This window comes from Lolium rigidum, chromosome 6, assembly GCF_022539505.1.
Source record: "Lolium rigidum isolate FL_2022 chromosome 6, APGP_CSIRO_Lrig_0.1, whole genome shotgun sequence".
NCBI classification, from domain to species: domain Eukaryota; kingdom Viridiplantae; phylum Streptophyta; class Magnoliopsida; order Poales; family Poaceae; genus Lolium; species Lolium rigidum.
The window spans coordinates 310,970,300-310,985,454 of NC_061513.1; the positions used below are offsets into that span (position 1 = coordinate 310,970,300).

The 15,155-nt window shown below is 49.7% G+C and overlaps 2 protein-coding genes and 1 long non-coding RNA gene across 3 annotated transcripts; 2 read left to right on the forward strand and 1 right to left on the reverse strand.

Annotated features, from left to right (window-relative positions):
* The first annotated feature begins 2,429 nt into the window (after positions 1-2,429).
* Positions 2,430-3,643, forward strand: LOC124664592 (putative F-box protein At2g02030). The gene has a single exon (XM_047202073.1). It carries the CDS (start codon positions 2,430-2,432, stop codon positions 3,621-3,623), a length of 1,194 nt encoding a protein of 397 aa, XP_047058029.1. The 3' UTR covers positions 3,624-3,643.
* Positions 3,644-6,404: 2,761 nt separating this feature from the next.
* On the forward strand, positions 6,405-7,901 carry LOC124665979. Its single transcript, XR_006990764.1, has 4 exons — positions 6,405-7,001; positions 7,089-7,176; positions 7,282-7,406; positions 7,513-7,901. It is a non-coding gene; the product is annotated as an uncharacterized LOC124665979 (long non-coding RNA).
* A 5,085-nt stretch (positions 7,902-12,986) lies between these two features.
* LOC124668159 lies at positions 12,987-14,894 on the reverse strand. The gene is made up of 4 exons (XM_047205344.1): positions 14,250-14,894; positions 13,981-14,148; positions 13,795-13,886; positions 12,987-13,707 (listed from the first exon to the last, which is right to left on the reverse strand). Exons 1-4 carry the CDS (start codon positions 14,892-14,894, stop codon positions 12,987-12,989), a joined length of 1,626 nt encoding a protein of 541 aa, XP_047061300.1.
* Between the last annotated feature and the right edge of the window lie 261 nt (positions 14,895-15,155).

Sequence of the window (15,155 nt, forward strand, 5' to 3'; positions counted from 1 at the left end):
CGCCGCCGCCGCCGTGAGCATGGCCCATGCTCATGGCCATGCTGATCCTCGCTTGTTCGTCCTGAGCCGCCGCCGCCCTCTTGGCGGCGGCTTTTTTCTCCCTCTCCACCCTGCCGCTTGTTTCGACCTGGCGCCGGATCTCGTCCGCCGCCCACTCTGCGTTCGACATACCCCGCGGCCGCTCCTTCTTCGCCCGCGGCTTCCTCGCCTTCGGCGGCATGGTGGTGGACGAGAAGACGAGGAGGAGAACGGTGGTGGACGAGAAGACGAGGAGGAGAACGGTGGTGGACGAGAAGACGAGGACGGGAACTGGAACTGGAAGACGAGGAGGAGAATGGACAAATTCGACGGGACAGATTGGGGATATGCAAGCAAATTGGAGGGAAATCGACAGGATTTGGCTTTCCTGTCGCCGACTACGAGGGTCCACACGACGTTTCGCGCCAAATTCTTTCGTCCGGAGTCCCAAGCGCGCCTCGGGGGACCGGGCATGGCGTGGGCTCGCCGGATGGATGAAGGGCCAAATCCGGACGAAAACGAGGAACCGGGGGCGCGACTGGGCCGAATTTCGCCGTCCGGATGGGAAAAACGTCGCTCGGGGGCCTCGTCGGGGAGACGAGTGGAGATGCTCTTACATCCGGGTAGTTAAAAATTGCCTTAGCCTCCAACCCATCGGTCCGACGCAAAGTGATCAGTCTATCCGTGGGGACGCAAACGCGGTCTAAATTTGGGGTCGAAATGCGTCTACTAGGATGCAATACAAGTCCACGCGTGACCTCCTCTTTCTCCTGCATAGCCCGCTCGGCAGTGGCACGGAAGCCACTTCCACTCCCGCCACTCCAAAATATAGTATTCGGGCAGCGGCAAAAACCCTACCAAGCGATGGACACTCTCGCCATGGAAGTCGGTGAAGCCCCAACAAATGTCGCCCCAGCCGACCAAGATACCGCACCTACGATGGGTTCAAAGAGTGTCGCCTCCGCCGTTGCGAGGCGAAGCTGAAGGTGCCGAAGAAGTTGTTGATGGAGTAGGAGAAGCTCAAGGTGTCGCACGCCTCGCAAGGACTCGGGTCAAGGCCACGTGCGCAAGACTCGGGTGGTGCCACTAGAGCACATGCTGGCGCCCTGCAACATGTATGCCGAAATGACGCTGGTCACCCGACGATGGACAACCCGGTACGCTCGCACGATCTCGATCGCATGTCCTTTTTACCATGCATCGTGTTCTTCTGACGCCTGGTGTGCCGCAAACCTATTGGGCTAATCACGGAGAAGAGTCCATGCATGAGCTGATCTATGGCGGCAGCTATGTCGCCAACGGCCTTGGGACACAGACATAGGACCCTAGGACATAGACCCAGTACCAAGGGGTTGACATCGATGGGAGCCATTGATCGATGGCTATATACCCAGGGAACGAAACAAGCCACGACCGTTTGCAACAACGGTAAGGAGGAATTTGAGAAGGGAAGGACATCTTGGGGACTAATGATGTTGTGGGTGCCGGGGCCGACATGAGCGTTGGCAAGAAGAAGGGGGAGCCATAGGAACGGCGACTTCTCCGACAAGGAGGACCTTGTGCTCTACGCTTCTTGGTACATAATACTCTACAGGCGCTCAAAGGAGAGGTTCCCCGCCCTCCCCGTGGTAGCTGCGGATGGCGACGGCATACGCCTGCAGAGGACGTCAGCGGCGAATAGATGGTAAGATAGGCAAGAAGAGATGAATTTCGATCTCAGAAGATAGTAGAACTTATTTTGAGAAGAATTGAACTGATGGGGGTTTCATAAAATTCCATGTGTATTTGAAATGTCCGACAGAATGGAGGGAGTCCAAGAATTACTACCAGTCATAAAAAAAATCACCATTTACCAAAAATATTTCCTGAAACTACGAGAGTTGTTTTAAAATTGATTTTTGGAGAGTAGCAATTATTTGGAAACAAAACACAAGTAGAACTAAGACTAGACACACCTCATCTTTATGAATCAAACCATTCACAGTTTCAGAGTTTCTTCTCCAATTGAGAACCAACCTGTGTTGGATGGTTAGAAGGGCAGTGATATCTCTAGCCACCAGGGTTCAAATCTTAGGTTTGATATTTTTGTGTCTCATTAAAGACAAAATATTTTTCAGCAAGACGATGTTTATGTCGATACTGAGGTGTCTGGGGTGATTTCATCAATCTCAAACCCCGTCGAATGAATTTTTTGGACGTAATTTCTAGGTGTTATAGAGGTAGGGTGTGCGCGTTCAGCCTATGTGCCTATATGTAAGCGTCGTAGTGTGTTTGGAAAAAAAAAGAGTTCCTTCTCCAATTCACCACGCCGCGCGCGACTGCCCCTCTCTTCAACCCTAGATTCGCCGGCGAGCTCTCGCCCCAGTCCAATGGCGTGAGGCGGCCAGCGGCTGTGCAGCGTGAGATCGACCATGGTGAAATCCGCGAGGGTAAGGCGGACGCAGCGCGACGGCGCCGCCGGCCCCGTCCTCCCGGAGGACCTCATCCTGTGGGAGATCTTCTATCGCCTGCCGGCGAAGGAGATCCTCCGCTGCCGCGCGGTCTGCCGCTCCTGGCGCCGCCTCGCCTGCGACGCGGAGTTCCTCCTCGCCCACCACCGGCGCCAGCCGTCGCTCCCGCTGGTCCTGTTCAACAGGAACGCTTTCAGCAAGGTCCCTGCCACGGTCGACGCCTTCGATCTCCGGCACTCCCCCGCCGTGCGCCGCCCGATCCTAGGGTTCAGCAGCTACGATGAGTGCCATAAATACTACATCCGCGCCTCCTGCGACGGCCTCCTCCTCCTGTCCCGCACCTACCGCCTCTACTACATCTGCAACCCGGCCACTCGCCAGTGGTGCGCACTCCCGGTCCCGGATGTGAGCAATGTGGTCACTCTGTACCATCACCGCCAGTCCGGCGAGTACCGCGTCCTCTACGTGGAGCAACTAGACGGCCATTTCAGCGCTGTCTACTACGTTCTCACCGTGGGTTCGCCCCTGGAGGAAAAGAGGTGCATCGGGCTTTCAGCGCCCTCACCATCAGTGAAGAAATGGATTGCCCATGCTCGGCCGCTTGATCAGGATAACCCGCCTGTCCTCTTACACGACTGCCTCCATTGGTACTCCGGCAACTACCTGGATGCCGAATGGAAGGTAGTGGTTTTTGATACGGTGGATGAGTCATTCAGGTGTATGCGATCTCCGCCTGTAGCTGACAATGAAGCAGAAGCACATTTGTGTCGGATGGATGGTACGCTTGGCATCCACCAGGTGGATCGCCATACCATGACAGTCCAGGTCTGGGCGCTGCAGGACTACGAGATGGAGGTATGGTCACTGAAGCACAGAATTCAATTGCCGGTGGTGGAGATGACGAAATATGCTCCGTACACAACATTTTACCTGATGGCTGTGACTGAGAATGGAGATATGCTCGTAAGTGGCAGCTATTCTGGTCTCCTGTTTCACTGTGACAGAGAGGGCAAGCTGGTGGATAAATTCCAAGAGGCTTGTGTGAACCCTGAGGTTCTCCGGCTCTCCTTCAAAGAAAGCCTTGTTAAGCATGTGTTTTTCGAAAGGAAAGATCGTAAACGTGTGAAGCTGCAAAGATTTTTCCGAGGCCTGTGATGGTCTCCATCCTTACCCATGTGAGTATCTATAAGAATTTTTCCATGTTGGAAACTTGAACTAAGTAATCTATTTGCCCCCCTATGCATTTCATGTTTAAACACTTATGTGATGCAAATGTTAATGCACATGTGCTATTCATGCTTGTTCAAATTTTGTTTCTTCCATTTCTGCTACTCTATAACATATGCAGCGGATATGAAATGATCTTGTAAACGTACGCGGGTGGAACTGAACTGAGCTAAGAATATTAGCAAGATGAATAAGAGTCTGTTACTTTTGCAAATTTGGTTATAGAAATACTTAAAGAGGTAATCAAATATTTCATTTGAAACAAAAGTCACTGATTCTCCTTTGTTTAGATTTCAGATTCTGTTAAGAATGTACTTAATACCATTGAATTTTATAGTGAGGTGAGCATAACTATTAGGTTCTTACAATTAGTACCAACAGTAGCAGATTGTTACGAATAGGTTGTCAATATGCATTAGAACTTGTAGAGAATCACTTCTTCAAGGCCATACTGGAGTTGACATTCATGATCCTAGATACTTATATACAGTCTGCATGAACGGCCTGCCATTTCGAGGTTTGTGTTGGTTTTCCCCCTCTATCACCACTGACATGAGGAGGACAGAAGAACAGTTGTAGTTTCTGGATTTTGTCACTCTTCTTTTCCTTTCAGTAATGAACTATAAGGTTATCTTGTTGGGAAAATCAAAGGTCGATGATGATAATGTTTTCCATGGTGTGCTCATATGTCTATTGCCAGAACATATGCGAACGCAATCAATCATGCTGTTGTTACATATGGAAACATTTGACAGAACACCTTTTCGAAGAGAGCTGAAAATCTCTAGTTGGTCACATCTCTGTTGCCGCATATGTTGTTTGCCGCTCCCGTGTGTGATAATTTAATGACTCTAGATCACGCTTAGGAGAGTAATCGCTCTAAAGTCTGAACAACTTCTCTTGTTTCCTTATGCCTTGTTTTGCATCTACACTGCTCTCAGTCTTTGTACAGTTTTCCCTTTACTATATTATAAGCAAAAGCAGAGCTCCTGCTATTTCCTGTCAAGAGAATCTCTAATTGGTCGTAGGAAATTTCTTCTAATTAGTCCGTGCCCTGTTGTCTTGTTCAGTAGTTCTATCCTTGCTGCCTATTCCGCACAGAGATATTTTGGTAACAACTTCTCACTTGAATCGTCATTTCCAGTGAAATCCCTATTATGGTTCTTGTTCAGAACTGGGGAATGGGAAATTTCGGATGTCTATGAGTGTAATTGAGTTGCATATGCTTCGCTGGACTTGAGGCTCCCCACTTTCTTTCCTTTGCATGAGATAGCTGCATTTTAACTACTTTATTCATAATATTAGTGTGACTGATCCGGTTTTCTGGCTCCAGCTTATAGGATTTGTTATTGACTCTTGGTCTCTTTTGCAGAAAAATAATGAACCAAAGTGAGTGGCAGGAGTAGTATTGGTCTTTTGGGGATGCAAACTGAAGGGAGTCACAAGTAACAGTTTTTCTTCCAGAATAGAGTCAATATGTTTGTTTATGTAGTGAACAATATGTATTCTGTTAATGGATTCTGTTAATGTAGTGAACAATATGTATTCTGTTAATGGATATCAGGGATACCTTTTCATAAAAGAATGAAAAATAGGAGAGCTAGCTGTGTGTTCTAAATTAGCTGTTCCCCCTTGATTAACTTGTAGGAATACTGGCATTTTGAAGTTCTGCAATAGTTTGCTAATATTGCAGCGTCCATTTAGTTCAGTATTCAGCCACAACAACATATGCATCGGGAACAGAGACAAGCTAAGCTTCATTGCTAGAAATTTGATCACATACCTTGCTGGTGCCGGCAATGGCGAGCTCACCGCCAACAACGTCCTCAGAGACCAGGTGATGAGGGGTTGTGGTGCTTTCTGGAGTGAGCCGTGCATTTCAAACTCTGCGTTTTGTGATGTTCTTATTTGCTTTTTCCAACTGAAATTTGAAAATTGCTTCTGTGAAACAGAAAGCATTTCCAAAAGAATAACGAATTTGTGATTCATGTAGTTCGAGCTTCAGTTCAGTACACCAACAGGTGGACGATCCAGCTCTCTTCTACAATTGTTCCTACCACAAAGGCACAAACACCCACCAATTATACACTATATAAAGTTCAAACGGATTCACGCCCCCATATTAACTCGGCCACTGTTCATGGCTTATTTTTCTCCTATAGAGGGGGGACACGTATCTGTTAGTAATATTTCATTTTTTTCTTTGGGTTCAGCAGTAATTTTCTTCCTTTTTTTTCTGAGACCTGGATGACCGGCTACCGGCAAACGGATTTTTAGAGTGTTGCTCAACCATCTTCTCCCCATCTCCTTTTCGTGGTGTGTTTAATTTGGTCAAAGCGGTGCTGGACCCACCACTGAGCAATCGAGCAGTTTCAGATTGGGGCGTGGTATTGACGTGTGTCCCCAAATATCTCTCTGGACGTTTCTCCACTATCTCCACCTCCATCCACCTCCCCTCAAATTCTCTCCGTGACGCCCTGGCCGTTGCCCATGCTCGGCCCACGCTGCTCGCGCCGCGCTCCGCCGCCTGCGCGAGCTGCCGCGTGAGCTCCATCCTGCGCGCTGGCCAACCGGCCGCTCCTGCGCGTGTCTCGCGAGCCGGTGCTGCGGGGCCGACAATGGCGGCGGGAGGGAGAAAGAAGGCCGCCACAGGGCTTCCGGCGGGGGCAGCGGCCTCCTCTACGGTGGAGACGGCAGGGCATGCTGTTGCGGCATCATCTCTTATCCCCGGCAAGGGCGGCGAGCTCCTCAACAATGGAGGCGGTGCATAAGTCTTTTTTTTTGTCCCGCCTTCCTGATCTCTTTCCTTTTCATTACCCCTTCAAATTCTCCTCAGATATCTCTGTTTTGATTATTACTTTACCTCCCTATGTGATATTGTTCATCTGATTGTTTTACTTCTACTACTGGACACATCATCATTATTTCCAGCCTATTAGATGTGATGCCCGAGAGAATAGGCTTCAATCATTCAATTATATTAACTTAGGCATAGCAAAGTTCGAGATGGTTAATTCGTTTTTCTGTTTTAGCTGACCCTATTTGATATAAAATTTAACAAATTTTGACTCAAAGGAGGGGAAGAGGAGGGAGGTAGCAGTGTGTGTGCCGGCAGAGGAGGTGGCTGGAAAGAGTGCCGCTGATGATGGCACGGTGAGGGGCGACGGGATGGAGGCGGCCTTCGGCAATAGCACATCAAGATGCAACGCCCGATCCTCATATCCGTTTTCTGTTCTCTCCAATGAGATGCTCGCATGTGAGAGATCTGTCCTGGCAAGAACCCGGTAGGGCTAGGCTGCTCTGATGGTACTGGTCTCCTCTTTACCCTTTGCATTGACCGCTGATACTGATTCCGCCACCCTACTTTCATTTATTTGTGTGACTTGCATGCAGGTTTGTCAGGCCGGATATTGTGTGGGTGGGCATTCACTAACCTCCCCAGAACAAAATTCTTGGATGTTTAACCCATCGCCTTTCTCTGGTATGTTTACCACCTCCATGGAAATTTCTACCGCAAATACAAACAGAATCAAATTTAGTAAGAATAGGGTGCCCACAAATTAATGGTCATACTGTGGTTTTGCAGGTTATTTACGCCCATGATGAAATCAGTATCATGGATCTCCGTACATCTATGTGCGTTTTTTCAGCCAGAGCCCCTTGCCCTGTCTTTGCACTAGAGCATTATCAGATCCACATTGACAGCTAATGGTAATCATTTCAACTGGAAAATGACCACATTATTCTTATTGTAAAAAAACTGCGTATTTTTAAGTACAAGTGATCACATTATTCTTACTGTACAAAACCTGTGCAGGTAAGATTCTACATACCGAAGTAACTATAACATCAACTGGATCAAGCCGAGACAGAATTCATTAGAGATAATGTTATGGTTAAGAAGCCGACCATCTTTCTTCCCAAGGTTTTCCACTACTATGCAAAGTCCAAACGATGCTGCACTAGAGTTGCCTGATCTGATTGAGATGGTATGTAAGAGCATGCCTGATGCCCAACAAAAAGAAATGAGGAAACGTCTCTGGAGTAGGAGATAAGTGTGTTGAATGGTTGCTATAAAAGTTTTCGTTCATGCTTCTCCTTATATCTTCACAAATCTTTCATCCAGAAGTGAATATAAACAACACCGGAGGCTTCTCATATGAGTCTTTTATAGAGTTCACAGATGGCTGAAGCTTTTTGTATCAATTGAATCGTGACTCTATATGTTTTTCGGTATTCACTATGAATTGTTTCTCTGTATGTAAGTGTAATTTTTTCTAGGTATGTATGTCGTCTTCTACCCTTTCTTTGGAGATTGTGTGTGACATGCATGTAAACAAATCCTATCTTAGAAATGCCCCTTGCAGTAATTTACTAGGCTAAGACAACTGACTTTAGATGGTCCAGGACTTCACTCAAGGGCTATTTCATAATCATTTCTTTTCTGTAATTGTACATGTTGTATTAGCACATAAATTTGGATGGGAATAGCATCCACAAAGATAAATACTGTCAATTTAGAGGCATCTCTTAAACTAAAAGGGCATAAAGGGATTAGTGACCAAAATTCAGAGCCCAAAATTCTTCTAATTGCCCTGCTGACACATAAGTGTATAGAGAGGTGCTTCATAATCTCTGGACTATATATGTCGATATGTGTATGTACATCTTCATTGCTTAGTTTGGAAAATTCCATTACTATGTACAGAGCATAACCTAACTACTCGGTATTAATTGTAGGATCAGAACTATGTTCAAGGGCTCAACCCGAAGCTGCTGCAGCTGATGGTTACATATTTTCGGTGCTCAAACGATCTATGAGTAATGGATCCTTTGCAAACATAATGGGCTTAGGTTAGACAGAAGAACCATATACACAGTGTTCTCTTTTCTGTACCTTTTTTAGGCACTCTCTGTATTCTGTGTTGATGTACATGGCTGTAGAGAACAAGTATATCAGTCTCCCTTTCTACCTTTTGCCCTTATGTTGCTTATTATTGTTCCAGAAAAGTTGATTTATAGTGATCTGCTGCATCTATTAGATTTTCTCTGTTTATAACTCCTCGCTTTTGTTTACCAAGCAGACTAACAAAGAAAACTTGAGTTGAACAAACAGTCCTAGATTATGTTCCAGAGTTAAAGTATGCATCAGAGTGGCATGGTTGTTCTTTTCCTCTTACTTTTGCTCCTTGATTTACTTAGTGTCACAAATTTAGTTAAAATCTACCTAGGATGGCTCAGCTTCTACCACAACTAAGTAGAAACACAATTCCTATGGTTTTATATACCTACAACTGCAAATTCAGGCATATAATAACATACCAGTTTCTGTGATCTTAATCCGCGCTTGCACGAGTTGTTCAATCGCTCGCTCGGGCACGCCTCTAGGCTCCAAAATCTCATTCCTTCCCTTCATCCCCCATTCACATAGCACCAAGCTTTGTCCATGGTATCTAAATTGCAATTTTGTAACAACAATTAAATTATTCGTGATACCAAATTGTTAACAATTAATTTAATTTGCTATATAGCCAATAGGGAAATTGATACTAATACTGCGATTTGGGGATAATGAATTGCCTCGGCTAGCTACCTTGGCAGTACATGTGAGGCTGTCTTTGCACCTCGCGCCTCCTAACACGTCTGATCTCAACCGAGACGAAGCAAAGGAAAAAAAAATAGCAAGACGAGGCGACATGAATAACCAATTCATAGATTTGAGGCAAGCGACTAACTGCATACATAAACTCTATCTCAAAACGATTCTCCTGCAAAACAGCAAGAAGGACGCATGAGGCATGAGCATGACTATTTATTACTCCCTATCCCTATAAGGCTATAAGGCGCCTAAGCTGTTTGCATGAAAATTAGGGCACCCAAATCTGGATTCCTTTGCTCCTGCATGATCTGATTTCCCATGCGCCTTGCGAGACTCCGGAGCTTAATTTTGGTGATCACTCAATCAATGCAAATACTCTCTCCCTTGCATAAAGATTTTCTAATATTTTCTCAAAATTTAAATGTATCTATATACTATTCAGTGTCCCCTTTGCTGCATAGCCATGCATCAAATTTTCGTGATCCCTCAAGCAATGCACAATCTCTAGATTGATTTCCTCCCACCATGCACCAATCGTAGCTATGCATACACACTCTCTTTAGGGAACCAATCATAGCTTGGTATGTCACGGATATAATTCGCTGAGAAGAGTTGGCGCTGCACTGCATGCATGCGAGCGCAAAGATGGAAGAAACCATGAAAATAAGCTTACTCGCCTTATATTCTAGGAAAAATCAAAGAGTACTTAGACCCTCATAAATTAGGAGTAAATTACATATACATACCACTTTTGAGGCAACGGTTACGAGTTGGTACCATCTCTGGTAATTTTAACAAGTAACTACCACTTCTAGGGCAGGAAGTAACAAATAGAGCAACTCTTGTGTTGACACTGATTTAACTGCGCGGGCCCACATGTCGAGCAAACGGCCGTCAGCCAGCCGTTAGGGCACAGCCATTAGACATGTCTGGTCGTACTCCTGGTCGTCGCACAGCTCACTCATTCTCACGCCGGTCCGCTCGTCGCTTTGAGAAGCTTGGAAACAGCAGCACGCTGCGCTTGCTGGCCGCACCCCGCGCTCGCCGGATGTCGGATGATGCTTGGCCAGCTCGCCGCGTCCCCGCGGTAGCTCGCCCGCTATGCTCGGCCAGCTTGCCGTGCCCCCGCGTGCTAGCTCGCCCGTTGATGCTCAGCTAGCTTGCCGCGCGCGCCCGTTGATGCTTGGCCAGCTTGCCGTGCCCCCGCGCTCGCCCGCTGATGCTCGACCAGCTCAACGCGCCACTGAGCTTGCCGGCCGATACGAGTGGCAACAAAAGCTAGGATACATGCGTGCTAGCTCATAGAAGTTCGTGCGTCCAATTCTGCTGAAGCTGAACACGCCCATTACGGCCGTGAGGACAGGTAAGTTTCCACGGGAATTTCTCCATTGTGGGTCAGACAGGTCCTGCGACATGGTAGCAGGAAATCAAACCGGTGACTCTAAAATTTGAGGTGAGCTGAAGACAGACTAGAAAAAGCGATGGAGCGACTTCGGATCACGACGAGGTAGAAGACCAACGCGTAGGCGCACACTGGGGATGTGGGTGGAACGGTGGTGTTGACCTGGTGCCGACGGGCGACAGCTGTGCACGCGCGGGTGGGCTTCGCGGCTGGAGCAGCGAGTGGAGATGCAGCGCGGCGTGGTTCTCAGGCGCGGCAGCGGCACGGGTGGAAGACCATAGCAAGGTGCACATGCGTTCGCCGAGGGTGCACGACCTCCGCGAGAGAGCTTGCGGGCGCGCAGCCGTCGCGGCGAAGGCGCGAAGGAGCTTGCGGGCGCGGCAGCCGGCACGGACGGAGATGGTGCTGTCGCAGGGCGCGGTCGAGGCGGGGCCGGATCGCGGTCCGCGGCTCGTTCTTGCCGCTGCTGGGTTGCCGCACATGCGCGCGCATGGTGCACGCGTGCCTCGCTGATGCATGCTTGGACACTGCCGCTGCTTTGTTCGTTGGGCTGTTTTAGGGTGCGCACGCCATGCACGCGCAGCTGCTGCTTGGCGCGAGGAGACGAGCGAGGAGGTGCTGGTGGCAGCCGCATGCAGTGCGGACGCGACGTCGCGCGGAGGTGCCGGTGCACGCCGTAGGTGTTGTGGAGGTGCACGCGGAGGAGAGGTCGACGGGTACACGCACCACGGTGCGAGCGTGAGCAGCGCAAGCCGTGGTGTCGGTCATGGCCTTGGAGAGAGATGGGTCAAAGAAAGAAGGAGAAGATGGGAGTTGACTGGTGGTCCCCGCGTCCATCTCATCTCTTTTTACGTGAAACAGACCACGTTTCCCGGCCAAATCGGTCAATCCCACCAGACCGGATATTCACCAGCGTTAGTCTAAACGGGTCAACTAGCATGGTCTCTTATCTACTCCTGCCCTAACGGCTCGCACACGCCCCGTTAGCTATGATAAGTGGGACCGCGTGATTAATTCGTCGTTAACTACAGAATTGCTCTATTTGTTACAAGCTGCCCCAGAAGTTGCACTTACTTGATAAAATTACCAGAGTTGGTACCTACTCGCAACCATTGCCCCAAAAGTGGTACCTATATGTAATTTACTCCATAAATTAGTATGGAGAGAGTAGTGTTTAGTAGGTTTCAAATAATATGTACATAGTTCAAAAAACGTTGTTTGGATTCTAAAAATGTTCACCTGTTTTCGGAAAAAAAAGGTTATTCGGATGACAGAACTTTTACCAAAAGTTTATTGTGATATTTTTGTTCAAATAACAATTAAGGTGAAGCAGAATCACGAACAACGAATCTCTTTATGATAAACAGATCTATTTTGCAAGTTCGCTATTACGGGTAGTTCCTACAAAGAATTGGACTAATGACGTATACAATGCTTGAATTATCGATGTAGATGCTACATAGTGGGTTCTCATCCTTCAGAGACTACGAGTGTAATAGGAGCCCCATCCGTTGACAAAAGGATCACCCTAAGATGATCATCTCATGGCTATTGGGAACGAATCAAATCAGATGGTTCTATTTCTCAACCTTTCGACTTGCTCCTCCGGAACCAAGGTCGAAAGGATTGAAAAAATCAGTCATTTACAACCACTGATGAAGGATTCCTCGAAAAGTTAAGAATTAGTAGTTCTTTTTCAAAATCGAATTCGAAAAAGAATGGATTCGGTGTCCACAAACTTTTCGTATGCTCTCCCATACTGTGCTCTCCCACAAGCAATGTATCATCAATCCAAGTTAGCCGGCTGCCTTATCTCTAAGCCTAAAACAACACTCAACACTCTGTTCACCAGTATACCATACCATGCAATAACAATACTTATGTACTCCCTCCGTTCGATTTTAATCGACGCGGGCTTAGCTCACCACATACACGTAGCTAGGCATGGAGCAACGTCAATTAAAAGCGACCAGAGGTAGTACTACCCTATGAAACAACCAACTGGTGATCAATATGAAATACTCCTGTACCTCTTCAATGTCAGCACAACTTCATGCACATAATTCCAGCATATACACTACGTGGTTTTATTCTACTCGCTATTAGTTTAGGCCTACTCGCTCTTACTACTTCACAGTTCACACACATAATTTGCTAATTCAAAACTACTCGACTTTTCTACAAGCAACATGTCACGGGCGCGGCGTGCGCCGCGCCAATGCCTCCTAGTTCCTACTACAAACACGATCATCACCGGTTCACTAGCGAGGAGCGCAGGCGAGCAAACGACTCAGGGGTTCTTGGCCTTGATCCTGAGCTTCCTGGCCACGGCGGCCGCCCTCGGGTGCCCGGCCTTCCGGCTCTCCCCGCCGCTCTGCTCCATCTCCACCCAGTTGATCACCCTCAGCATCAGCGACTGCGGGCATCCACCATCGCTGGCCCGCCCCGCCGCCGACGACGCCTTGCTGCTCTTCCTCTTCTTCAGGCCGGTCTCCAGCGCGGCCTCCAAGAACTCCATGAACCAGCTCCCGGCCTCCGCCTGCATCTGCTTCGCCATCCTCAGCGACGACCCGAGAGCCGAGTGCGCCGCCGCCACCCCCACAGGAGCAGACGATCTCTTGTCGTCAGGCTTGTCCGCGGCGAGACACTTCCTGCTCGCGCTCGAGCTCCGGCCACCGTCCTGGCGCGAAGAAGGGTCCAGCAGCGTGCCCGGCGCGAAGGACACCGACTTGGACACTCCCCCGAACCCGAGCAGGCCTCGCCTCCTGGGCGTGGCAGCCCTGTTCTGGGCGATCTCCTGCAGGACGTTCGGCGGCGGCGCTGCCTCCTCGGCTACGGCGGCTGGGGGATCGTCGCTCGTGCCTGCGGCAGTGGCGGCCATCGAGGTGGCCGCCTGGATCGACTCGATGTCGGCCACGGCCTGCACCGCCTCCTGGTGGAAGCTGAGGAAGCCGTCGAAGCACGCCGCCGGCGCGTCCGCCCTCGCCGTCTTGCTCACATCAGAGAACATCCTGACAAATGACCGAACATAATTCCGGTGAGCTCATATCGAAACATTGTCAAATTTCATTGAGGACAGAGGAGCAAGATGGACATACTTGTAGATCCTAAACACGTTCTCGGTGGCCGACGCGTTGCGCAGCGCCTCCAGCGCCACCTTCTGAGCCTGCTCCCTCTGCTCCATGGCTTCCTGAAATGACATTTTTCACGCATCGTTTCAGTTCGGAATTCAGGCACACGCAGCAGCTAGAATGCTAGATGCAAGAAGCCAGTGACAAGCATACCTTCCCGAGTGCGTTGAGCTTCGCCGGCACTGGCACACGAGCGATCGACGACAGCCTCTTCTTGGAGGACGTGGCGGTGTCATCGTCGGAGCCCGGCGAGGAGGGTTCTTCCTCCCTGGCCCTCCTGCTCATCACCCGTGAAGCCGTGCAGCTCATCGAGCTCTTCTCCTGCACAAACAGTTGAGCTTCAGAATCAAGCAAAATTTGGGGAAAGTTCAATTCAATCGTGCAATTGAGGATGTTCAGTTCAGGCAGAGAAACACACATACAGCTGGGAATGGGCTCCTAGGGATCTTGGACGGAGGAGGAGGGTCACCCCTGTCGGCGGCGAAGCTCCTGCACCTGCTCACCATCCTGGGCATGACGCTGGTGCTCTTCCTGACCGACGCGGAGCCGCGCGCCGACGCCGACGGCCGCTCCCTGACCGGCGTCCTCTCCCCAAAATCAAGCGCGGTGGGCCTGACGCTGACGACCTTGGGCGAGGCGAGCACCCCGGCGGCGCCGTGGTTCTCGAGGCTCCACGACCCCCTGCGCGGCGCGGCCTTCTTGCCCGGCTCGGGCGTGCCGACGACGAGCGGGTGGCGCCCGGGGAGCAGGCGCGCGCCGACGATGACCGGGACGGGGGAGCCGGGGTCGAGGCGGTCGACGTGCACGAGCTGGCCCACGTGCAGCTTGTTGCTGAGCACCAGGTCCGCCTGCGCCGGCGGCAGCGTGACGTAGATGGAGTGCGAGGAGTCGGAGACCTTGAGGTAGAAGCGGCCGTGCCGCGGGAACAGGTCCTTGTCGTCCATGTCCGCCGGCACGATGTCCGTCACCTGCAGCACCGCCGTGCGGTGCTCGCCGATGGGCTTTGGCGTGCCTGACTTCATCCCGTCCTGCAGCTTCTGGAGCACCCCCGTCGACAGCGTCGTCATGCCTGCCGGCGATCTGGTGGGGGGAAAGAAGGTTAAACGTAATCTGAATCAGGTTAGGCGATCGTGGAATGCTCTGTTTCTTCGCCTTGAACAGCATCGAGTTCTTGGTTTCATCGATTAAATCAAGAAGACATCGTACTGGACCAAAATCGGAGAGGAAATCGTCTACCCGATCCTGAACCAAGATACTAGGCGAAATCGCTACATCGATTGTCAGGACGGGGCGAATTCCGCCAATCTTTTGCAAAATCGAAGCAGTAT